Source organism: Cavia porcellus, unplaced genomic scaffold (assembly GCF_034190915.1).
Source record: "Cavia porcellus strain 051 isolate PalLab524CR breed Dunkin Hartley unplaced genomic scaffold, mCavPor4.1 scaffold_12, whole genome shotgun sequence".
NCBI classification, from domain to species: Eukaryota; Metazoa; Chordata; class Mammalia; order Rodentia; family Caviidae; genus Cavia; species Cavia porcellus.
The window spans coordinates 49,197,163-49,222,591 of record NW_026947495.1 but is presented as its reverse complement, the minus strand read 5'-3'; the positions used below and the strand labels follow the sequence as shown (position 1 = coordinate 49,222,591).

General features: G+C 36.9%; 1 protein-coding gene across 5 annotated transcripts in view; it reads left to right on the top strand.

Moving 5' to 3' along the window:
- Rbms1 (RNA binding motif single stranded interacting protein 1) overlaps nucleotides 1–25,429 on the top strand; it is a 204,273-nt gene that overhangs the window by 145,004 nt on the left and 33,840 nt on the right. For all 5 annotated transcript variants that reach the window (XM_013142475.2, XM_013142474.2, XM_013142476.2 and 2 more), the window contains exons 3-4: nucleotides 18,595–18,653; nucleotides 22,431–22,522. In XM_013142475.2, the coding sequence (XP_012997929.1) occupies nucleotides 18,595–18,653; nucleotides 22,431–22,522 (151 nt within the window). The remainder of the gene's footprint in view (nucleotides 1–18,594; nucleotides 18,654–22,430; nucleotides 22,523–25,429) is intronic.

The following is a 25,429-nucleotide window of genomic DNA, read 5'->3' as shown; positions in this document are numbered from 1 at the left end:
TGACAAAAATGTAGAAGACATTGTTCATTGCCTTAAGATTAAACTATATCTGAGAGACAAAGACAGGTGAGCACACATAGACACAAGATAGCAACAATGACAGCTGTTTCAATGTTTTAAAGAAACCAGATGTGATTGGGGAGATAAGTTAGACCTAAAATTGTTTTGTATTTTCAGAGAGACAATAGAATATACACCAGATATGTAAGTTTTCTGTTTCTGTTGTTGTCACTATAGTAAAGGAAGAGTGAAAAGCACTTGTGACCAACAGGCTGTAACTTTTCCAGTTATGTCCTTAGATGAACGCTCTTGGAATCATTTATTATGTACTCACCAAGATTTGGGGAAATCATTTTTATCTTATATATTTATAAAATCTATTGTTGTTCAGTTGTTGTTGTTTCTGCTGATGTTCATCCCTAATGTTCTGTCACACGTTTTCCTTAAGGGGGGCTGTCACCCTTTTGGCAGTTTAATAAAGATTCCATTCTTGGGACTGCGAGGCCAGAATGGAATCTGTAAGCTACAATCGAACTCATTCCAGTCTCCAAAGCTTTCTACCCGTGTCCACCGTCGTGTGCCACCTAAGATATTGTTCCGAAAGACCCCTTCCACAGTTTAGGACATTGTCACCTGTCCAGGAGTACCTGTCAGAGACATAAGACTGAAATCCATCTTACTCTCAGTCACAAAATCCCATATTGGAGGAGTAGTCGCCTTCTTTAGAGGGCAGCTTTTTCTAATTTGCAAGAAAGTTGCTTTTGGGGTTAGTGGTGGCCTGGTAGCACCCCTGGCATGATTTCAGCATTGGAGTGGAACGTGACCTCTGAGACAAGAAGAGGTCTCGGGTGGGCCAGGTTGATTAGCTTCAGATTTACTGTTCTTGTTTTTAGATAGTGAATAGGTATTTAGTTTCCTCCTCCCCAGTTTTCCCCTTAAAATGAGACTAACCAAATAGAAATGTACCATTGTAATGTGGGATCTCAGATACTATACGCTGTTCATTCTACTCAGAATATATATGATCAAAAGTTAGTCAAAGCCCCAAAAGTTGCGGATTTCGATGGAAGAATTGTGAAACATTCTGTTGCATCAATGCTTAATTTACACTGTATGCACTGGATTACACTGAGAATAACCACACAGTTCTTACCAAGTTGGTTAAAAGGAAAATGCTGTCGGAACCTTTTGAGTAGACCTTGTTCAGATATTCCTTCTCAGTAGTAGCCCAGAAACTAAATGGTTATCTCTCCTAAACCCAAGATTAAAAACAGAAAAGAGCAACTTCAGAAGAGCAGAGGTTGGATAATTACCCTCATTTGTACATACTTTAAAGCAACTTCCAAAAATGTTCTAAGGATAGTATTCAGGAACTACTTTTCCTGAGATATCAATGGTGTCAAGTTATTATTTCCCATGGTAAGGAAAAGGTTCAACTATGAAAGAAGCAATATAGCCCATAGACATCTAGATCCACTCAGCCAACACAGCAGCTGTGAGCTGCACATGGCCACTGAGTGCCTAAAAAGTGGCTGGTCCAAATAGAGACATGCTAGAAGTATAAAATATGTAGTGCCAGGTTCTAAATATTTAGCAGGAAAAATGTTAAACCACTCATGGATATTTTATATTCACAACATGCTAAAATGATAACATTTTGAATAGGTTGAGTTAAAGAAAATAATATTAAAATTAGTTTCATCTCTTTGCTTTTCTAATGTGGCTACTAGAAAATTTTAAATTATATATGTGGCTTGCATTTGTGGTTTGCATTCTGTTTCCATTGGATAGCACTGGTCTACTTTTTTTTTTTTTTTTTTTTTTTTGCAGAAACGAAAGGGAATATGTGTATGGTTTTGGAAGTTGCTTTAAAGTATGCACAAATTAGGGTAATTATCCAACTTTTGCACTTTAGAAGTTGTTCTTTTTTGTTTTTTAATCTTGAGTTTAGGGGAGAGAATCGTTCAGTTATAGTTTGTATCTTACAATACCCATTTTTCTTTGTTTGTTTGTTTATTTGGTTGGTTGGTTGGTTTTGGAGACATGGTTAGTGTCCCCATCAAAACAAAGACACAATATCAGTCATTGATTACATGCTTTTTCCATTCTACAACTAATCTTTAGTTTGCTTTGTAACTTTTCTACATAGTCTTTCTAGCAGAGTCAGTACACAGTCTTTAAAAGTTTGTTAAGACAAATGATTTAAAGACTGCTGTAAATGGTCAGCTTGCCCTCTGGATGGGACCCATTTTTTTTTTCCAGAGAGGTAGAACTGAAGTGCTTTACCATTTTTCTCTCCAACCTGAGGGTCTCAATTTTTTTTTGTAATTGTTATCATCTATGCCAATTTAAAAGACAGTGTGTGTTACCTCTATTGTAAAAGGGAAAACAAGTAACTTTGATGCTCTCACATGAGGTTCTCTATAAAATAATAGATGAAGGGCAGTTTTATAAGTCACATTGAATAGAAATTTGAATTCATTTGCAATCCATGCAGAAGTACATGAGGCTCAGTGAGTGTTCTTAATGACATTTTAAATGAATGTCTGATCCTCTCTGTCAGCCATGAAGAGCATAAGAAATAAATAATTTAAAACACATGGAATACCTGGCAGAGTGACTCTTGAGGGAACCAATTCATAGATGTGTCCTAGAAACGAAGTTAGCATTACCTATAGTTTTCAAAGTACATAATGAAGATCCTGGGGAAAAAGAGACCTTCTCAATTGGGAAGTTTTAATTGGTATGGCTACATGGGATATAGTTACATCAGGATTGCGAGTCCAATTAGCGAGGAGTTTATGAAAATTTGTTCTATGCTTTCTGAACTTCAGAACAAATGAAAAGAAATCCTGAACACACATTAGGCTGCCTTCTTTCTGTTCAGCAATGATAGGAACCAAGTTTATGTCAAGAAATTAATCAGCACTATTGTCTCCAGCACATGTACATTTTTAACACAAATGCTAGGAGTTTGCTGTCCTGTCATGTCCCAGTTTGCCTAATGGTTGTAACTATAAGAATGGCCGAGCCAATTGATGAGTTGGATGATCCCAGACATTATTTTACTACCTGCCTTCTCCTGGACCCTCCGTGTTCTGAGTAGAGTTCAGTGCTTCTGCACATTGTTACACCTTTGTAGTTCTGTTACATGGTTCATTAATTTGATAATAAATATATTTTAAATATGTTTTGTGATTGCACGTGCTTGTGACTCCAGCACTCCTGAGAGGCTGAGGCAGGAGAATCACAAGTTCAAGACCAGCCTAGGCAACTTAATGAGACCTACATCTCAAGGTAAAATAGAAAGGGCTGGTAATATAGCTTCATGGTAAGGAGCCTTGGGTTCAATTCCCAGTATCCTCGCAAAAACAGTTTTCCAGGAAATGGTATCTTGTACATTTTCTCTTCCCCTTTTCAGGGGATAGACAGATGAATCATATCCCTTTTCCCAGAAGCCATTTATGTCTTTTTGCTAACATTATGTGTACAAACTCAGTTGTTTAGATTGTCTTTCTCTAGCTGTCTTCTGCAGACTTGGTTGGAATATATATTAATATTCACTATTTTCCTTTTGTTATGTAACCAGCTGGAGGGTTCTGGCCCCTTTATCTAAAATAAAATCTCTGTTTCTCCACTTCAAGATAAATCAGGTGTATATTACAGCTTTTTATGTTGGCTCAAATACTGTTAGGTTGTTCTTAGACTGAAATCATCCCCAAGTCTCTATTTGTGTTAGTATAAATTTAAAACTTGTGATTTAAATTTAATCTGGGATGGTATCACAGGAGTTGAATTTTGGGTTGAAACATTTTGCTCCCACCTCACGAGGCTCGGCTCTCTTTGTGGCACGGGGCCCATCTTGGCTCCAGTGATGGTCTCCTTTTTCCAGCCAACAGTTTCCTTAACACACGTTGTTACTGAAGTGGCCACTCCACGGGCTGAGGTGGGCCCTGATGCAGACTCATTGCTTTTACCAAGGACTTAGCAAATAATCTGCTTTTGTTCTTCTGTGGTACAGTAGAAGAATGAGTTATGCACATTTTAGCCTTATTCTGTATCCTGTATAAACAGGACTAATAGTACCTCCCCTGCTGTGTCACTATAAGGTACGTGTGTGAAAGCCTCTGAAAGTTTATGTTATGGAGGTAAAGTGCTTGCATGGTTTCTCTCATTGTTCTAAGCCTATCTTCCACGTGGCCATAGAGTGCTCATTAAAAATACAGATTCCTCATTCAATAGTTCATTTCGTTTACTCAGATATATTTGGTTGAAACCCTAGAGTGATTCACCAGATATTATTCTCAATATATTCTTTGCATAATGTCATGTTAGACAAATGAAAATACCTAGTAGTAGGTACTGTAGAGGAATGTTCTATGAATAGTAATGTAAGATTTTATTGAAAAGAAGGAAAAACAACTGATTTCTCAAAATAATCATTGTCAACGGGGATTTGTAAGTGTGGACATATCATTACACATTGTGCTAGAATAGGTGTATACCATTCGGGTTGCATGTCTTTAAATGAAGGAACTTTGTATTTAAGGTGCTATTTAAGATTAACTATTAACAGTTCATGCTAAAGAATTATATGACTTATCACTTGGTTGGTTTTAGAGAAACAGGTTTGTTATAATCTCAGTTTTCTTCCCAACTTGTCTCTGATTCCTTTGTGGTTATCTCTTGTGTTTTAGATCCAAACCACTAGAAGGAAATTTGATCTTTCCTATAATGAACCTAAAAGTACTTATGCCACTTCCTACTCATGCTTGAAATTCACAGTTTGGGAAGAGCAGAGTCAAGTGGAGAAAGTGAGCTGCTGCTTTAAAGGCTTTTCTCTGCCTTTTTTCTGGGAGTTAAGGTGTTTGTGAGAGGAAAAAAGCCCGCCTCCAGCACTCAGTGAGCCCAGTGTAGGACTGGGTGTTAAGGGGGCAATTATCACCTTCCTCTGGATGTGGTTTGGAACAGGCTCTGGCCTGTGGAAAGCCCCAAGCTGGCTGTGTGGGGGCTGACCTAAGTAAAAGAAAACAAATATTTGGATAACTCAGTTCTGAACAATTAAGTAGAGGGTTAAGGCACTTAATTTGTATTTAAGATTATATCCTTTGTTTTATCTCTGTTCTAAAACAGATGCATGTTCTTTACCATGTTATCTCGTGCTAATGCCAGAGAGGTATACTTACTCCTGAAAGAATAAAGTACTCTATACTTCCTTAAAGGAACTCTGTGTGTGTAAGACTATGTGATGAAATGGTGTTTTCTGGCTGTTTTCAGAGATTTTCTGATATCATTGGAATCTCAAGTCCTTTTTGAGGATTGACTTCTCTCAGGGTCTAAGGGCCCTTTCTTAGCATCTCTCATGTTTAGGACACATTTTACGTTGTGTCCTAAATACTCATGTCTAGGACACATTTTACTTTGATTTTTAAATTTTGTTTTTTTTAGCACGTAACATTAAACCCCGAACAAAGCAGCAAAGGCAGCAGGAAGCAGGAAGCTGGGGAGTTGGGGAGAGCTGGGTCATGTTCTGCAGCTGATTCAGCAGGATAGTTACAGGAAGTAGGAGGAGAGGCCATTGCTGATAACAAGCCCACTTCAGCCAAATCCTAGAAAGAAGAAAAGCAACAGAAAGTCTTCTCCTTGTTGTCTGATTTTTTTTTCCTCACCTGCAGATTTTTGTGTGTGGCATGATCAATTCATTTTTCATAGGATTCATGTAACTAGGCCTTTTCTCAAAGATACCAAACCCACACTGACCAACCCACTGTATTTTAATGCATCCCCAGGGTTTTCAGGACTAGTAAAGCAAACAAAAATATCTTTAGGGATCCAACATAATGTTAAATTTTTATTTTGACAAAAAGAACATAAGCTGAAACAAGTACCATCTTTTATACAGAAAGGAGAGACCATTTAATATGAAAATTTTCAGTAGCACTTAATCACAGAATATGTTTAACTTTTTGGCAAACTCACTTTACTCACTGATCACCACTGAGTGATCTCCTCCCTGGTCACTTTTGTGAAGCATTGTCCTGAAGTACCATCTCTCACCAGATAGTCAACCAGATCCAAAAACCTCTATAGCACAAATTCCTAAATCTTTTCCTGTCCACTAGGAAAGGTCCTGATGGTCTTCTTTCCCAGGAAGCATCTGTAGAATCACATTCTCTAGCATGTGATCTCTAGACCTTTGGTTGTGGTCCCCGGTCTCTCTTGAAAAAGCTCAGAAAACTAGGCTAAAGGAAATTTTGAATAACCACACTGAGTGCAGAAAGGACTTGATGGAGCAGGCTATGGATATTTAATTAACCTTCACTAATTTCTTCTGAGTTTTGAATATCTGAAGGGGAAACAGTCCACGAGTGAGAAGCTAATGGAGATGACAGCCATGCAGCCAGCGAGGCAGCATACTGAGTGCTGCCCCGCAGTGCTGTGTAGACAGGCTACCTGTGTGGACAGACACCTGGCACAGTGCTGGGCCAGGAAAATCGAGAAAGGCTTACTGCTGGAAAGTGGCTATAAACTGAGTCTTGCAGGATGACTAGAAGTTTCTCAGGTGAAGTAACATCTTACAGAATAGAAAATGTGAATGGAGCTATAGCTGTATTCATTTGTTAGGGCTGCCATAACAAAGAACCAGAAAATGTCACTTGAACCAACAAATATTTGCTATTGCAGTTCCAGAGGTGGAAGTCCAAACTTCAGGTGCTGTGAGGAGTCACGCTCCCTCTGAAACCTCTAGGGAAGGATCCTTCATCCAGCTTCCTAGTGTTAGCAGTTCGCCAGCACTGGTGTTCTAGACGTGCAGCTGTGTCCCTGCAGGCTCTGCTTGTCTTCTTTCTGTCTCCATTGTTTCCCTGTGTCTCTGTGTTTAGGTTTGCTCCCCACAAAGACACTACCAATCATGTTGGATTAGGGCAGTGATGGCACACCTTTAAGAGCTTTCGGTGATAACAGACAGCTGGCAGTGGCACGTGTGCCATGACAGGTTCATCACCAGTGATTAGGGTCTACCAGAAGGGCCTCATCTAAATGAGACCCTACCTATAGATAAGATCAGAGGTCCTTGGTCTTAAGATTTTCGTGCATCATTCTGTCATCAGGTTAGTTTTGTTTCTTTGTTTGTTTTTTGTTTTGTGCAACCCAGCTTTCAGTTATCTGAGAACTTGAGCTTGTGCTTAATACAAGCAAACAAAAAACAAAAACATGGTTATTTTAATGTGAATAAGCCAAGGCTTTTTCTAAAGTTTTACCCTGAATTTTTTCATGTTAAATATTTTTGTATTAGCAACAGGCCAAGTGCTCTTTCTAGTTTGTCAGAATAATTTTTGAAGTGTTAATTCTGACATTTTACCTTCACCACCCCCTCCCTAGTTTTGGAATATTTATGTATATGTAAATGTGTCACCAATTACTTGATACGTGTTTTTTCAAAAATGCTGGCCAGGAGCACAGCCCTGTGGCACATTCAGAACAAATAATTATTTTTTTATTTAGCACAAATTAAAAAAGAAAGTATAACTTTCCTAAACAACTCTACCTTCCTCATGATCCCTCAAAATAGAATTTAAGTTTAATGTGCATGACTTGCTCTTAAGGACTTCACTGGTACTAGATTTTTTTCCAAGCCTCTCAAATCTATTTAGTAATTGACTCCAGAATTTTGTTGCCAATTAACATTAGCCTTAGCTGTTTTTAGTTTCTAAAATCTATTTTGTTGATGTTCTTTCAGAAAATCAGAATGGCATCTTGTGGTCCATCAGCACCTTTTTATTTAAGGTTTCTCAAAGTGGTCAAGATTTGAAAAACTGACTAGATCATGTGCATAAGAAGCACTTACAGCCTCATGTGTGTCCACAGCCCATTCATTAGCAAAATGCAGTCAGAAGAATAAATATCTTTTTGGAAAATTGAATGAATTTGAGCCACAGTAGGAGGGAGACGTAGTCCCTTCACGTGAGATATGATAGTTGTGTAAAACTGATAAAGTGATTTTAATGCTTTTGGTTCTCTTTAGTTACATTATTTCATAGAAAGACCATTCTTCCATGATTTTCTTAAATTTTAAGATTCTAAATTTTGGATCTAAACTACTACTCCTTTGCAGTGACTGTTTATCTTAATCTACACTATCTAAGGATGGTTTCACTTAAAGGCAAGCCACTAAAAAATCAGTATAGAAGCCTAATTTATCCTCCTGCAGATCTGCTCTTAGGGCTGTAACCATTGTCACATCTGATTTTTGAGCTAAATATCTGAATTCAGAGAAGTCAGCACTGCTGGCCAGCTAATTTCCCATTCCTGTGCTTACAGAGACCCAGTGTGTCTTTCACTAGTGATACATTTATATTGTATACCCAAATTTCTTTTTTAAATTTTATTTTAAAGATAATAAAACCCAACAAAAGAAAGCAGAAACAAGTCCAATCAAAACAAAGCAGTGAAATTGGTACAGAACTTCAAAGCAGGATAACAGGAAACCAACAGTGGCTACCATAGTATATCTTGTTATTTTCATAGTAGTTGTCCATTCCATCAGATAGAGCAAAATCAAACCAAAACAAAACAGAATAAAACCAATCAAAACAATACTGAATGAATCAAAACAATTAATTGGAACAAAACAAGTGACAATAATATCAGGTTTCAAAAACAAGATAAAAGACAGTCCCCCATATCTGCTATATTGCATACTGTTATCCTCCATATGCTCAGTCTGCCAGCCCAAGCCTGCAAAGTCAACCAAACAACACAAGCATTCAGCTGCTTTTTTGTACCTCAGTTGCTATTAGCTCAGCCTGTCCTCTGAACCAGCCAGTTACTTAGGAGGGAGTGGGTGGGGGGAGTTGGTGATTCTCAGCCTACTGTCCCAGTAGGCTCATGGGAGGCGCTATCTGACTTTTCTGTTCCTGGGCCCTACATGGCTTGCACAGCTTACCATACAGGCTGGCTAGTTGGCTTATTAGTCGGCTCTTCCCAGTCTCAGCATGGCTGATCTTCAGGAGGCCCCAAATTTGTTAAAGTGGGTAAAACAGATATCCTCTTCCTTGTCAATCTGTCCTCAGCATGGCTTTTCAGGGTTGCAATGTGGTTAAGATTTATCACTTTAGAAAGAAGAAACTGTTTTTGGACGTCAGTACACGGGTGCCATGTTCCAGTTCAAAGCTGATAGTGGTTAGTCCAGGAAATATCCAATTTGACTCCTGCCTTTTTAGCTTGTATCAGAATCAAAAGAAATTTGCAGGTAATTTTGCACACTGTTTAACAGTTTCAGATAACTGTTTTGCAAAACATATACTGATGTCCAAATACAGTTTCTTCTTTCTAAGGTTGTTTACTTTTACTCTCTGTCATGCTGCTCTTGTTTTGAATGAAGCAATTACAGTTTTCAGTATTGGAACTTAAATATATTCAGTTTCTACAAACTCTGACTCAGTTCCTTGGTTGTGTCTGTATGTGTGGGAAACACAGTTTTAATGAATATCACAAGTGCTACAAAAATGCAGCAATATATGAAAAGTAATCTAAGAACAAAAAACCTGGGTTTTTACACCCAACCTTTATAGTTTTCTTTTTGGTGCTATTTTTTAATTCCACTTCAGACTTACTAGTCACTCTAGTGTTTTTATAAGCTAAATTAGGATAAAAGTCTATTTTCCAAGGAAAAGTGGCCTATTTCCTTTCTCCCTACCATTACCAATGTCCCTTAACTTGCACACCAAACATTTTTAATGGAGGAAAATTGTATTACCTGTTCGTATTTATGCTTGCAACCAATGTATTTCAACCCATTGTGCTGAAAGGTCAATGTTTTCTCAATATTTTGCATCATTGGACCATTTTGATATGACGGTAAGAAGGAAGTGGATTAATGCTCTCTAGTGATATCCTTATTGGGTGATGGTTAGAGGAAAAAAGGTAGCATTTATTGATGACCAGATATCCATTATGTATCAAGCACTGTGCTGGCCTCTGGTAGGCAGTTGTTTCTAGATGACTTCACAGGTAAAATTTAGGCCTGGCAACTATACTAGAGCCACAGAAATGGTCATTGGCTGTGGCATTTGAGGACAGGTCTTTATATTTCATACCTTTATAACTGTGCTTCACCTATAAAGCAAAGTGTTGTATACATACAAGGGTGAGATTATAAAAGCAAAGGAAATCGTTACAGGCTTGAATGGGGCAAGAGAATTAGGAAATAATCAATATTCATTCATAAATTCAAGAATACAAGGTTGTTTTCTATAATCAAATTATATTTGCTTTAGATGTTGGATGTTAATGTTTGAGACTTTAGGGATTCATTTATATGACATATAATATACATTTTATTTCCAAAGTCCTAGGTTCCATTTTCAGCATGTATTATTTTCCTCTGACACATTAGTGCTTGGGAGGATTAATTTGGGTCTGGCCATCTGTGACTGCATCCTTAAGTGCTGCAGGACAGTGACTTGTGGTAAAAATATTGTCATAAGATAATGTAAATGACCCTTGGTGTGTTGTGTGCTCTTAAAAAACGGTAAAACAGTATACAGCCATTTTACTCTGAATGTAGATCATATGAGAATTGATACTAAGCTATAATAGCAATCTGTAATAAGTCAGATGCTTTCAAGCATTTTTTTATTTAGAAAAGGAGCAATATATTTTTCATAGAATATGGCAAAAAGTGCATCATAGCCATTTTTAATGGGATGTTTTAGTGTTTATTCTATATGAAATTTTTAGTTCAACCTGTACATGAAATGAATAGCATCACTTGTTACTTTTTAAAATAGCATTTATAGTGGGTTTATTAGCTTTATCCAGGACAGTTGATAAAGCAAATTAGCGGAAATGTGTCTAAATTTAGTGAGAAAAGATTTATTAGTCCCACGAATCTGGGTGCAAATGACCAGATTTGTACTCAAATGTTGTATTTATTTTAAAATTTCAATGTTATAAAAATATTCTCTATGTAGAGGTATATATATATTTTATATATGTATATAATATATATATAAATATAATTTTTCTTTATGTCTTGAAAAACAAATGTGAGTTAGTAATTTATCCCAAAGCTCTGAAATTTATTCTCCATCAGCTCCATGCTCTGGAGAGCATTCAGCCAGGCTGGCCAGAGATAAAACCACATGAGGATGGTCTGCTCTTCCGCTAAGTCATCTTCCATCTGTAAGCCTCAGATCTGTCACTGCAGCTGACATCACTGCCTTTTCTAGGACAGTTTGGAAAGGTGTTCTTGGTGTTTGCCTTTCGCCATCTCCTGAATTCACTGAGCCAGCCCCTGGCTCTTCACAGCACGGTCGCCATGGATTAATTTTTTTCAGATATCAAAGTGAACATGTAAGACTCCTTCAGAGAAGTTCTTTGTCTTAAATCTCCTGCGTCCTTAGAACCTTTCTACCTATCTTGTTCCCTCCCCGAGCTCTCCTTATCTCTCTGTTTTAATTATACAAACATGAGTGTCATTGCTTAGATACAAAAAAGCAAAAAATAAAAGAAGATGCAATACCCGCTTTAGTAATCCCAGATGTGTAAGATTTTCATTAATCTTACTAAAATCTCACTGTCATCATTTCATTATGCGATGCAAAACCTCTAGCCACGTTCCTGTTCTCTCTCTTTTCCTGGAACTTGAGGCTCTCCAGGACCTTTACACATGTTGTTTCTGGTACTCCCACATAGGTTTGCATCAGGCATATTTTTCTTTTCATTGTTTACCATAGCACTCCAGTTTTTTGCTTTCCTTGAAGTCTCGCTTTTCTAGCTTGATCTTTCTCTTACGTGTACGTCTCCTTTGTTTAGCATTCACCATGAAAGATCTCATATTTTTATTTTATTGCTAAGATGATTTTTAATACTAAAATTCTTTACATTCCCCTTTGATGACAGGTATGGCATATTATACATTTTCTGTACCTGGTATGCTGAAGGTCGTAGTGTATGTAAATGTTGTGCGTTGATTTTCTGATTTGCTTTTTTCTTGCTTTCTTATCTTTCTGGTGATCCACTCACCTTCAGCATGCAGTTTTCAGTTGATTCTGATCTTTAGGTCTCCAGTAATCTTTCTTGCCAAGCATTTGCCTCAAATTCCAGCTGCGTAAGCTATAGATTCCTACTGTGTTTATACCACGAATCCTATTCACAAAGGAGCACCTAGCCAGAAAGGGTGGTTATCTGAAAGTTCAGGCAAAAAATGGAAATGAAAAATGGAACATCCTTCTGTACCATTAATATTTTTATGTCTTTGAAGTTTTACGAAAACTATGAAACTTACCAGGACCAAAAAATCAATGCCTTACAAAATCTATTTGAAATTGACGGTCTAATTTAAAATTTTCACATTTTACATCTCATCTTTACATGCTTACTACTTCTTACACCAAGCAAATAAAGAAAATATCATCAGGTGAGTTTTTTCAGGTAGTCAGGATTCAAAACAACATGGACAAATCTCTCCTACTCTTACTCTGGACCTTGTTCACTAACAAAATGTTCTATTAGTTAAATAGATGTAGTTCATACCTTGTTTTCCTTCCTCTGTCTAATGACTGAAAAAAACAGTAAAGCAAATTTTAGGAAATCCCCTTTTCCTAAGAAGCCATTGAAACAGTAAATCAGCAGAAAAGGCAAGCTAGAAAACTGCTTATGTAGTTTCACTTGTGTACGACAGGGGTGAGGATGTGGCCATGGTGGAAGGGGGCTTTTTTAACCCCTAACACATAGCAAGAGGTGTTTTGGAATGAAGTCTCCAAGTTCATTCTCACAAAATACATCGATGACTTACTCCTTTCCAGCTTTAAAGGTTACACTCAGTTATGCTATTTGCAGGACAAGAAGCTCCTCAGAGACCTCCTCCTCACTGATGCTTGTGTTCTATTGAGTGTCTTATTCCAAGACAGACTACTTTCAGGTATAAAGAAAATCTTGAGGCTGAAAATGCCTTCCTAAATGTCATCAGCATCTGCCTTGAAGACGTGGCAACCCTGCAGTGCTTTCCTCCTCTGAAACTACACATGTTCACGTGAAACTGCTCTGAACCTATGCAGCAGTCTGTGACTGGTGACCAAAGTTTCTGCAACTGTCAACATGTATGGCCTTTAAACTGCAAAGCAAACTTCCTGCCTCTGTATTTGCCACTTAATAGCTGTGTAATCTTGAGAGGCCTCTATGCACCTAAGCTTCATATCTATATAATAGCAATGATCCACTGTCTACTCCAAAAAAGTTGTGAACATTAAAGTATTTACCCAAATCACTAAAACAGCCCCTGGAGTAGAATAAGAACTGTATAAATGTAAGTTGTTACTTTGATTATTCCCCAGAACTAGGTCATTAACTTTCCATTATTTTGACTTTTTTTATTATTATTATTTCATCCACCATTCCTTCTTCTTGCTGGCTGTCATTTTCACAGATGTGGCATGTCTCATGGGGTGTATAAGTCCTTTGTCCTCCCAAAAAGCTTCTCCTATTAAAACTAAACATCATCCAGTATGTATGAGCGATAGCTGGCCCTTTCTCAAACTTTGCGTCCTTTTAAGTATACACTTTTTCTTGCTGTTGTTTTTAGCACACACATTACTTTCAAAAAAAATTCCAAAACTAATACAAATACTATACATGGCTCCATGGTACCTTACATATATGAATTTACAGCTAAAGTGACCAATGTTAAAATAACTCATCAGCCATTATCGCCATCTGTTGGTGGTGGTTGGAGTGCATTCCACTTTCCATAGCATTGTCTCCCGAAGGAGAACTTTTAAAAGGCTGCAGGTTCCCTTGTAGAGAGGAGAATGCAATGAACTGTACTAGATAAAGTCTGTAAGAATACACACCAATATGCTTACTCAAGATTTTGAAGTGATTTTAATTTTTCCAGCCTACTTTTCTGGGTCCTCTAATTGCAATAGCATGTGTTGCTTTTGTAATTAAAATTAATTAACAAGAAAGGCAGTATTTAGAAGAGACTCGGTAATAGAAGCAGCGGAGAACATTTTTTATTAAGTGCAAATTAAAATGTTTGATTATATATTATACCAGATGAAAGAGGAGATGTAAGTGGAAACAGGAGAGAAATGAGGAAAGCTATGGTTGAGACTAAAGAAATTGTGGGTAGATCCCAAGCAAAAGATTTTATCAGCTATCTTCACTTGGTCCGGTAGGTCTAGATGTAAATTTTTATGTGTTATCTTCTCCCTTTGAAATTGTAATTATGCAGTCACATCCCTTAATTGCTGTTTATCTTTTTACTCTCAAAACCGCTTCTGGAGTGAATTACCTACCTTTATCAAGAATATCACAGTCTAGGTAGTGAGAGCTATGGTCTGAGTCCTGTTACTCTGAAACTGAATAAAACCTAAAGAATCTACATAGACACATTTTTCCATGAGATCCTGTGACTTGCTTTCTTGGGCATTCACCTTTTTAGTGTTCTTAGAGTATAAATTCTGCCAGTCACAATTCTATTTACTCCAGTAAATTGTATGTCCATGTTTCTTAATGTGGATCTTTTTTTTAAGCAAATTAAACTGTGACTAGGAAAATAGAGAGAGGAAAGTCTGGTTGCTTTATCAGTTTGTACCCAGGTATCCGTTAATCCTGTAAGGCATTGTCGAATACCAGTAGAATTAGGTTAAATGTGAATTATATCCTCTATTATGGAAGCTTATTGCAAGTAAAGCAACAAAGGGAGATAGTGACTTTGCAATCCTGCTGCCCCTTAAGGGACACCATTTGGTATGTAGCTCTTCCCCACATTCTAGATGGGGCTCGTTCCTGGCCCTTTTCTTATACCATCAGAACTACTTCTTCTGTACACTATTCCTGCATTCACTTATTGAGCTAACTAGGGCATGTGTGATTTACTGTTACATCTTCCCAGTTCCAGGGCTTACATTTTAAAAAATTTTACTGTACTTATTGTGGGGCCTTGTATTTAATGGGAGCCTTTTGCTTTGCAATAGTGAACAGCCCAAAATGGAAAATATTTTGCGAGGGGGAACCTCTTCAGCTCCCTTCAGATAACTCCTGTCAAGCAGCTCCCGTGACCCAGTCGCTTGCAGGACCCAGTCGCTTGCATAGACCCAGTCGCTTGCATAGACCCAGTCGCTTGCATAGACCCATAGACAGAGTGAAAGCTGTTTTCTGACTTTCTGTGAAATCACGGCCTCTCATTCTTAACCCACAAATTGTGATGAAAACCACAGTGGAAAGTGAAGCAGCTGAAGTTCAGAAATTTCTCTTCTGTTTTCTTATCCCTCTTTTAATCATGAGTTGAAACTTGATGGTTTCATACGATAAAAACAAACAAAAACTTGCTTGGGCTTGAAAATTGAATATTTCTGTAAGCAGTAGAAAGCGATAGAAGAAGGTATCTATTCTTTTATACTCTGAGAATATAAAAGAAACATTATTCCTCAAAATAATTTAATAAATACATTGCAGTGAGAATTTAAATACCATTCATTTTTGAGCTTTGGGATTTTAGACAAGAGATTATGCTCAAAACTTCAGTGAGTTGTTTTCCCACTTACAAAAATGCAAACAATACCTCATGAAATTACAAAGTTCAGTGACATCAACATGAAGAATACCTGGCACAATGCCAAGAACATAAGTAGAACCTCGATAAATGTAATCCCCTTTCTGGTTTCTTATAAAATACCCTACTGAATGGTTGAGAAGATTAGGAATGGTTTCATGGAAAGTATTGTGTTTCAATATGTGTTTAAGATCAAGCGTGAGTAGAATGGGGTAATAGATGAGAGAGACGTGTTTAAGCAGTGGTTGAGTGTTGCATGCGGCAGATAGGTCTTCTTGAAAGGGCTAGAGCAGGCATGTCCAGCTGCCAGTTGCCTCCTTATTTCTTTAATGTTATAATAACAAATATTAAAAATGAAAGGTGCTTTGTTATTTATATACTTTAACTGTACTATACATTTACTATATCCTAGAATAGTTCCCCTTCACTAACTGTGGCTCAGGCAAGCCAAAAGCTGAGACATGCCTGGACTAGAGACTGGAAGCGAGGAAAACCATGCAGTGCTTCTTGCTTACGTCTAGACACAATATAGGGAAGGAGTGAATTTTGGAAACATCAAAGACAAACCACAGCGGGTTATTGACTGATGACTGACCAGATTCAGGGATGACTGATCTGATGCTATCTCAAGGACCCTGAGCTTCTGGAAAAATGGGAAATATGTGTAGCCATACCAGGCAGGGCATCACATGCCTGTAATCCTAGTACTCTGGGGGACCTACACAAGAACATGGCAAGTTCAGGCCCAACCTGAGCAACCTAGTAAGACCCGGTTTTAATATAAAAAGTAAAAGGGGCTAGGTAGATAGACTAGTGCAAAAGCTCCAGGTTCAATTTCTAGTGCTGTCCTCCCCCTCAAAAAGAGGAAACACAAAACCCAGGAGGAAGAACTTGGCATTATGAGAGGAGGTTCACTAGTTACAGTTGTGCTGCCAATTATCCTACAGAAAGGAAGAGTTAGGGATCAGATACTAAACTTGACAGAAATACTCAGTTAAGGAGGAGGAAGAGGCCAAATCGTACCTCAGAGGTATGTCCAGAAAGGAGAATAAAGTCCACGCCAAAAAGTACCAGGCTCCACAGGCCAAGAGAGGTACAACTGGCATCGATGTGGAAGTGAAGGCTAATGTCACTTGTAGCAGAGATCCAAGAGAGCCAAGAGCAAGATGGGGCTTGCAAAGATTAAGTGTCAACGCTGCCAAGGGTTTTTTCTCTTTCCCCCTTCCCACATCTCTATTTTTCCAGCTCTCCTGTCATTAAAGTTTGAAGACAAAACCAGGGCATTGAAGGCCACTCTTGTACCTTCTTTGAAATATCCTTCTGGTTGATTGACAAAAGGCCCTAAACTCTGAGACTTCAGATAGAGTCTGTTAATCTCTAAGATTTTCAGTCCTCTTATTCTAAATTGGAGTCATACCAACATTTACCCCTGCTTTTGGAAAGGTATTTGGCAGGCATAAAGTATAAGAATGCTTTCATTGAAAATTTGTGCAGGTGAGAGAGTGCCAGTAAATACCAAGCATAAAAGCTAGGTAGATAAATGATTGCTAAAACATAGTCTTTAAATCACTTGGTTTTTATCATTCATGAATTTTTCAAAATATTTTGTAAGCTTAGCGATCTGCGTTAATATTGTTATAAATACACAGAATTTCTGCAGGGGATTGAAGGTGTTTGTGCACCTTTGTGTCTTTTGGATATAGTGAGCATTTGAAACTTAAATTTTCTGTACTTTCATGCCTACTTAGTAATCTTTGGATACTTGATTACACAGAGTGAAAATGGGGAAAATAACCAGAGGAAGAAGGTGGCTATGACCATTAGTTTCTCCAGACAAATACATTTCAGCTGATTTATGTGCATAAAAAAGAAGTCTACAATATTTAGAGTGTTTTACAATGCTCTACCGATACTTTTATTTCCTAAGACTTTTAAGACTCAGTTCTCAAAATCAATCACAAGAAAAGTATACTGGAGCAAATATGGAATTTTTTTAAGTTAATTTGTAGGAAATCAGAATTCTGTAATTTACCATGCATAAATGAGAAAACTTGAGTCACATATACATGAAATAAGTTGCGCATTGCTACTAAAGTTTTACTTTGACTTTTAGGAAAGCTTTTTGTAATTTTTTTCAAAGATGCCTTCCCTCCTGCAGTTTTTACAAGATGGGAATAGATAGCAGTACTTTTCTGCCAGGCTTACACCATAAGAGGTTTTGAGTTCAGTGCATGTATTTAAAATATACAGTTACTTCATTTTCTGTAGCAGTGCACTGAATTTTAATGTTCTGCATGTTTTCCATCTCCTCCCACTTGAGACACATTAAGGCATTTGAACACAGTTCTCATAAATACTCTCATAAAATTAATAATTAGTCCCAGTTCACTGTTTGTCTTCTCAATTGTCCGTTTCTTACATGTGTTCATGCACACAGCTTTGTCTACTTTATAGTTATTATAACTGATATAAAGGTTTGTTAAGAAATATATCTAAAAGTAAAAGCCTTTAGTTTAAACAAATGCCTTTTATACTATTACGTTAAACTGTACAGGTGTGCACTTCTACCCTTCCGTAATCACATCCTGCATCTATGGAGCAGTCTATAGAACCAAAAAGAATAAGTAATGCAGGCAGCTTTTCTGCCATTTGAAAAAAAGGCTATATGGGTCATAGAAGTTTAATAGTTCTTCAGCCATGCATTTAGTTTTGTATTTGATCACAGATACGGTGATACTAGAAGAAAATGTTTTATATATATAAAGCTCATATGCCTTGTTTTTGTTCCAAGGTTATTAGGTAAGTGCCTGTTCTTCAAAGCTAAACATCAAACTAACCCAGAATCTCAAAGGGAAAGTTTGGCTTTGTCCTTTTTTTAGGTTAATTTTTTTAGCATTTCCATTGCCTGCCCCTTCGCAAAGAACATTTTGTTTGTTATCTGTTTAAAGTTTAAAGTTTGCAGATGTTTGAAAAGTATGTGTATTCTTTGTATTTAGACATTAATAAGAGTTCTATTTTTTCTTTTATTTCTTTAGATATGGAAAAATAGTCTCCACAAAGGCAATTTTGGATAAGACAACAAACAAATGCAAAGGTATGTTTCTATGCTGGATTACTTCCTAAATCATGGCTTTAGACAAATGCAAATGGTGGAATTTTAAACCTGATCTTAGGTTTCAGAATTCCTCCCATTTTATTAAAAACCAAATCTAACGTGTCGCCCAGTTTCTGTCTTGCACAATATTAGCATATTGCTTACGTTTATTTTTGTCCCTAGTTGAGTTTTGGCTGGAATGTCGACAGCTACTAGCCATTTGCCAGAAATCCAAATTTGGCACCAGTAGAGTTAACACACAAAATACTAGTTGGCATTTAGCCCCTGCTTTTAAAGGGGGAGTAGAGTTAGAAAATAGCTTTTCTCTCCTAAGCCTGAGGAGATTAGAGCTGCTTACTGAAGACCATTGGACTGTACTAAAGAACTGAAATGATTACATATTGTGCAAATTGGCTCTATTAATTAGAATAGAGTAGTTTTAAGCAGTACTTAATTACATGTTTCAATACTCCCGATTGTTCTCTGCTGAATGCCTGTTGACAATATTGGCAGCAGGGAGAAGAGAACCATTTTCACTGACCAAATTTGTAATAGGGAGGGGAGGTCATGTGGCCCTTTGAAATATGCTGCTGCATTAATTTGATGCACTGACCTTCAGATTTCCGTATAATTAGGATGAGCTCATCCAGCTCCATGAGCTGGAAGAGGAGACGTCTTCAGTAGGCAGCACTGATGCTCTGTAGTTCTGACTTTTAATGATCTAGCATCTTAACAATAGGCATGTGATTTCTAGGAAAAGGGAAGAATGGAGTCAGCTGACTTTGAATCTCACTACTAACCGCATGAATTGAAATAAGGTTGACAGGAATAGGCAGAGAGAGAAGACAAATCTACTCATTAATTAGACCCCAGTTTTTCAAGTAGTGGGGAGGAGGTAGTGGCTTAACACAATCTGAAAAAGGAAGCAAACATAAATGAACCCTATGGTAGCGCCTCTCCTTGTGAGCCAGCCATTTCCTTTAATCTAGAGTTGAAGTGGCTCATTGTGTTCCTGTCTGTTCTTCAAAGTGCCCAGATTTAAAAGAGCTATTGTGGCAAATATCTAAGCCCATGTTTAATCAACATGGCACACTAAGACAGTTTTGCCTTGGGACAGGGAATAGCGTGTGCTTTATGTAGAGTGGTATCCAATAAATATTTAACATGAATTAAACTAGAGACAGTCAAATAGTAGGCTGAAATGCATACACTTAGTTGCCAAGATTTGTCTTATTTAACATTTATAAATGATTTGGGAGCAAAGACACAGAAAAAAAGTCTTTGGGTTTTTATAATGAAAAATAGACTTGCAGGCATAAAACAGAAAGCTGATCTCAAACAGTAGTTTCAAACTGAGAGGCATCACAGTAGATAAGTGCTTTTAGCCTTAGCCTTACCCTAATTTCTCTTTTTTCCCCCTACTCCAAGAGAAATTCTGCATGACAGCTCAGTTTGCTAAAAAGCAGAGCTATCTTCATTAAGTGAAGAAGAGAACCAGGGTCCCCCTGGTTGAATTCTCTTCCACACTGCTTAATGAAAACCACTATTGTACATTCTTCTCCAATGTATCATCCTAATAGTCAAAGCAAAAATAGAAAACATAACTATTCCCGTGATTCAGTGATTACTCTGTGAGAGTGAGGTACATATAACTGTATCTGGTCATGGGACCTGACAGGAATTCCTCTGGGAAACTTAGGGAGAGAACACTATCTTACTTTGTGAACCCCAGTTTCAAAGACACCTTTGTACACACTTATACAATTAAATCCATAGACCCTATGTAATTCATGTTTTATGTGGTCTTACATTTATTTTAATGTTACATAGAATGAAAGAGCTCCATGGCTCTATGTTTACCTGTTATATTTGTCTTCAGCAAATGATTATGAAGTGTTGTAGTATAATAGGCTTCAGCAACGGCCAGAAAAGAGCATAAACCATTAACTAAAATATAACAATTATATATTTCTCTTAATAGAAAAACAACAGATAAAAGAATGCTCAGATTCCCAGAGTAGATCACAGCAAGTACAATAACATAATTGAAATCTGCTTATTGTAATTTATCAATAGTAGCAAAAGTGATGGGGAAAATTGAAACAACCATCAGTAGAACTCTGTCATTTCGGTGTTAGACAGCTATTCATGTGTTCCCTGTAGAGATGAGGTGGAGTGTGTGTGCCTATGCATCCATACACTATTACATACTAGCCTTAACAGCAGCTTTCTAAATAGCACCCAAACATGCTTAAACTTGATTTCTAACCTTGCAACTGAGTAACATTCTCTGCTTTGGTGTGGATCATTCCCCACCTGGCTGTTTCTCTGCTGTCTAAATCAAATTAACTCTTATTTCAGTCCAGTTCCAAGTTATGTAAGGAAGCTGCTGCTTGTTTCTGCTTTAACATTCATGTCTCCTAAACATCTGTTTCTGTAATCAATAATCTCTATTTACTATAATTTTGTCTGTTACCAGATAGTGTTTTTATTATTAATGCTTCAGAACTGACAATATTTCAGAAACCTTGAGTTTGACTTTGTTGCTATATGTTTTTCTATTTTGACACTACTACTACATTATCTAAGCTACTGTTTTCTTCATAAAACCTGGAAATCAATGATAAAACTAGCTCCTCTTCAGTATAATCTCCAAATGGTGCTTTTCTTTTGCAAAATGTACTTATTTAAAATTAATTTTGTGATAATTGATTTTAGTTCAAAGAAAAAACTGGTAATTTGTCTGAGATCCTATTCCTTTTAACTGTGTATTATGAATAGCAGCCATTCCTCGGTAAGTTAAGAGTTGTCACCATGAAAACTATAATTGTTTGTTTGACTAGGTAGGGTGATACTTAGGGAGTCTGTTGAGAGGCATGGGGCTGTTTGCACTTGTGCTACGTAAGTTCTGTTCTTTTATAGATTTTCTCTTTTATAACTTGTTACTCATTGTCACTGCTAGATGCCATCCCTGTGCTTATTGCAGCCCTGTCCTCACCCCAGGCCTCCTTTGCCCTAATGTCCTGTTTTGATTTGTTGTGAGCTGAGAAAACACATAACTCGCTCATTAAAAACTGTTGGAGAAACTATAGATAAATAAACTGCAAAGCACAGCCTCTCTAGGTGGTTGGTTGTGTTGTTGTATTGCATTTTGCTTTCAGGTTTTAGGGCAAGAACTGCCCAAACAATTATTTTGGATATCTGAAGGTATTTTCTTTCCAGTCTTCCTTATTTTGAAGATAATAGTGAGGTGTATTTTAAGTAAATGACCCCATTTGAACAGGTCCTAAAATTTAGAATATATTTTAGACATATAATTGTTGTATGTGTTTTAATTTTGAAAAGCAAGCTTTAGTCTACCAAAAAACATAATTTTTGTTTCTGTCATTTGTCAGCTGGGTTGGACGGCTTCATCATTATTACTATATCATCGAAAACACTTTTTTTGAAATAGTTTCCTTTTCCCACCACCTTATTTTAACCCTTGATTGGCAGCATAAATACCTTTTTTTCTAGTAACTGCAGGACACCTGAGAAAATCTTGAGTACGAAAAGCTTGTCCTTCCCCACCCCAGTTTGAAAGGAGGCTTGTCCAGTGAGGGACAGACGGCAAGGAGGGAGCCCCGGGAAAGCCACTGATGGCAGCTTTGAAAACCTGAGCTCTCTGGGGACATTGTCATTTCTGTTGCCTGCAGCAGAAAACCAGTGAAGTCTTTCTTTTGCCCTTCATGTCATCATAAAGGGATCGTGTAAAACGAAGTATACTTTGCGTTTCAGGTTATGGTTTTGTCGACTTTGACAGTCCCGCAGCAGCTCAGAAAGCTGTGTCAGCCCTGAAGGCAAGTGGGGTTCAAGCCCAGATGGCAAAGGTGAGTGGAGAGCTTCGCTGCCAGCACCTGATACAGCTGCCCTCCCCCACCCTGTCTGTGTCTGTCACTCATCCCACCACCCACTGCTCCTTTTGGACATCAGTCCTGTGCCTCCAAAAACTCAGCAGTACGATTGTGACAAATACTTATTCCTTATAATTTAATGTATGAAGAATTTTAAAGTGTATGTAATTTACATAGTAAATTATTTAACCACATAAGCAAATTGGAAAAAATGCATGAAAATTTTCTCAGATAATCAGGTATATGTAAATCTTTTAAGATCTCTGCTTCTACAAAATAATTTTATAAGTTCAGTGCTCAAGGCTTAAATCCATTTTAGAGAAAATTTAAAAGATAAATGTGCACAGCACATGTTTTTTCCTTTTTTTTTTTTTTTTTTTTTTGTGGTGGCAATTGAGTCCAAGGTCTCAAACATGCTGGTCCAGTGCTCTACTACTGAGCTGTATTCACAATGCTGCCCCCCTTCTTTTTTTTAATTTTTAATTTGAGACTAGGTCTTATCCAGTTATCCAGGATGACCTCAAAATCACAATTCTACTGACCCAGCCTCCCAAGTAGCTGGGTTTACCAGCATTGCAATGCCTGGCTAGAATAGTGTGTTCAAAAGGAATATGTGACTGTTACATACATTGCTTTACACACACAATTACATAGTTTATAGGTACTGTTTTTCCTTACATCAGAGACATTTTTACACATTAGTTATAGGATATAAGTCTATTCTTTAGCAGTTCTACAAGGACTTTATTCAAAACTTGTTTTTGATGAACTTTTAGCATTTTAGATGAGGAATAATTATCCAGGTAAGAAATGTGCCTTAACTGTTTAGGAATTATAAAATGAATACCATAAGTTTTATGCTTATGTATATTTTAGTGCAGTGCATATGAATATTAACTACTCAAGGACATAATGTTTTCCTAAAACATTTTGTCTTATGATAGTTTCTCTTTAAGATTTTTGTGTAAAATCCAGAATAACATAATTTAGCAATGTGAATCAAGTTGGCCAGCTAGTCATTGTCTTTCTTTTCATATTAGGTTTATCATCTAAATTAGAATTAAAGATGCCCATCCTTTTTCAAAAGTAATGATGTCTTAAATAGATTATGTAAATTCAGATAAGCTGGCCTTGCATAATCTAAATCCAGTCAAATAATTCTGAATTTGCAGGGACTTCAGATTGTGCACCTCAAACCCACTTTAAAATAGGAATGATCTTTTTATGAAGAAAAAAACTGAGATTCAAGGAAGAGTGTAACCTTTGAATTGACATACATCTCTTAAGTGTTTATGGTCTGTAATAGACATTCCATTATACACTAAACACATCTAAGAATGTATCAACTAAACTGCTAGTTATGTTCCATCTTTAATGCACAAATGTAAGCTACTACAGTACTAAAAGATATTTACATGTGAAGATATTTATGTAACTATGGAGCTGTTTCCCCATCTTTGGTTCTTCAATTGCTATGGGAAATATTTTCAAGCCTGAAACTTGGTAGTTGGCTATTTGGAGTATTCTTTTCAAAAGAGCAATCATTTTATATTATTTGGCTTCATGAAGTACAGAGAAAAGTAATTTTATACTTTTCTCTGCTACTTGTAAATAGCACTACATGATCATTTCCTACAAAGCATTCACATGTCAAGCTTTATGGAAACTAAAGAACTCTACTCAAGAAATACATTACCTGCTAAAACCTAAACCATACCAGTTCAGACCTTACCTGCTAGGAGCTATTGAAGAACATGTGAAGCTACCAGGATAGAGATTTGCTTCAAATAAAACAATCAACATAAAGATTTCAGGAATTAATAAATGAGATCACTTTTCTAAAGCAGTTAATGCCCTATTTCTGAAGCTTCACATCGAATTGGACTTACTTTGGATCTTCTTAAATTCCAGAGTACAAATTAAGCAGAAATTGTAAATAGTAAACATCATGTTTAACTCCTTTGCTTCTTTCATGTCACAGATTTTTGGTTGATTTTTGAGGGCTTTTTGTTTGGTTTGGTTTTGGTTTGATTTGATTAGACAGATACATATCTATATCTCCATGTAATAATGTATGTGTCTTTCAATACATTTTCAGCCACATAAGTCTGTATTTACATTGTTCAACCTCAGTATACTTTAAACAAGATGTTGTACGGAAAAGCTTCAAGTTACACTTCAAATACAGTACATAGAATGTTGCAGTCATGTGCAGAGACTTTGGAAACTGCTGAGAGTCCACAGAAAGGATGTGTGCCTTGAACATTACTTGTGCATACGGTAGCAGTTATTTTCAGATGACTATACTGTTTGATGAACAGGACAGGATGCAGTGTTTTTTAAGTTTCCCAACATGATTTATTATATGTATATATTCATACATGGATATGTTATGAATGTATTTACTTATATTTTAGGGATTTGTAGGAAAATAAATTTAGTTACAGTTTGGAAGATTGGAATGATGTGTAATACATTATTTTTTCCCATTAAAATAATATGAAATATCTTTACATTTTGATTAATATCTGCTTTTCAAGAATAGGTTTTTGATAGTGTGATGTGCTTATAATTTCAATGACTGATCCTATTTGACAAAAATTGTGAGTATTCATATAACAATAAAGTTTATCCTTTCCCCTAGGTCAGGTTATTTATTAAGTTTGCTGTGGAATGGGCATTTGGTTGTTTCCTTTCTATTTCCAAAGCATATATTCTTCCCACTCTCCATCAGCTTCCTGGCTGTGGTTTCTAACTGCTCCAGATTGAGGCAGTGAAGAAGATAGGGAAGTTTGTTGACCTGAGAAGGATGTAATGGGATGTCAGTCTATCTGGCCAGGCAGCAAGGTGATATTTTCTCTCATAAAATGCTGCAGACATTTT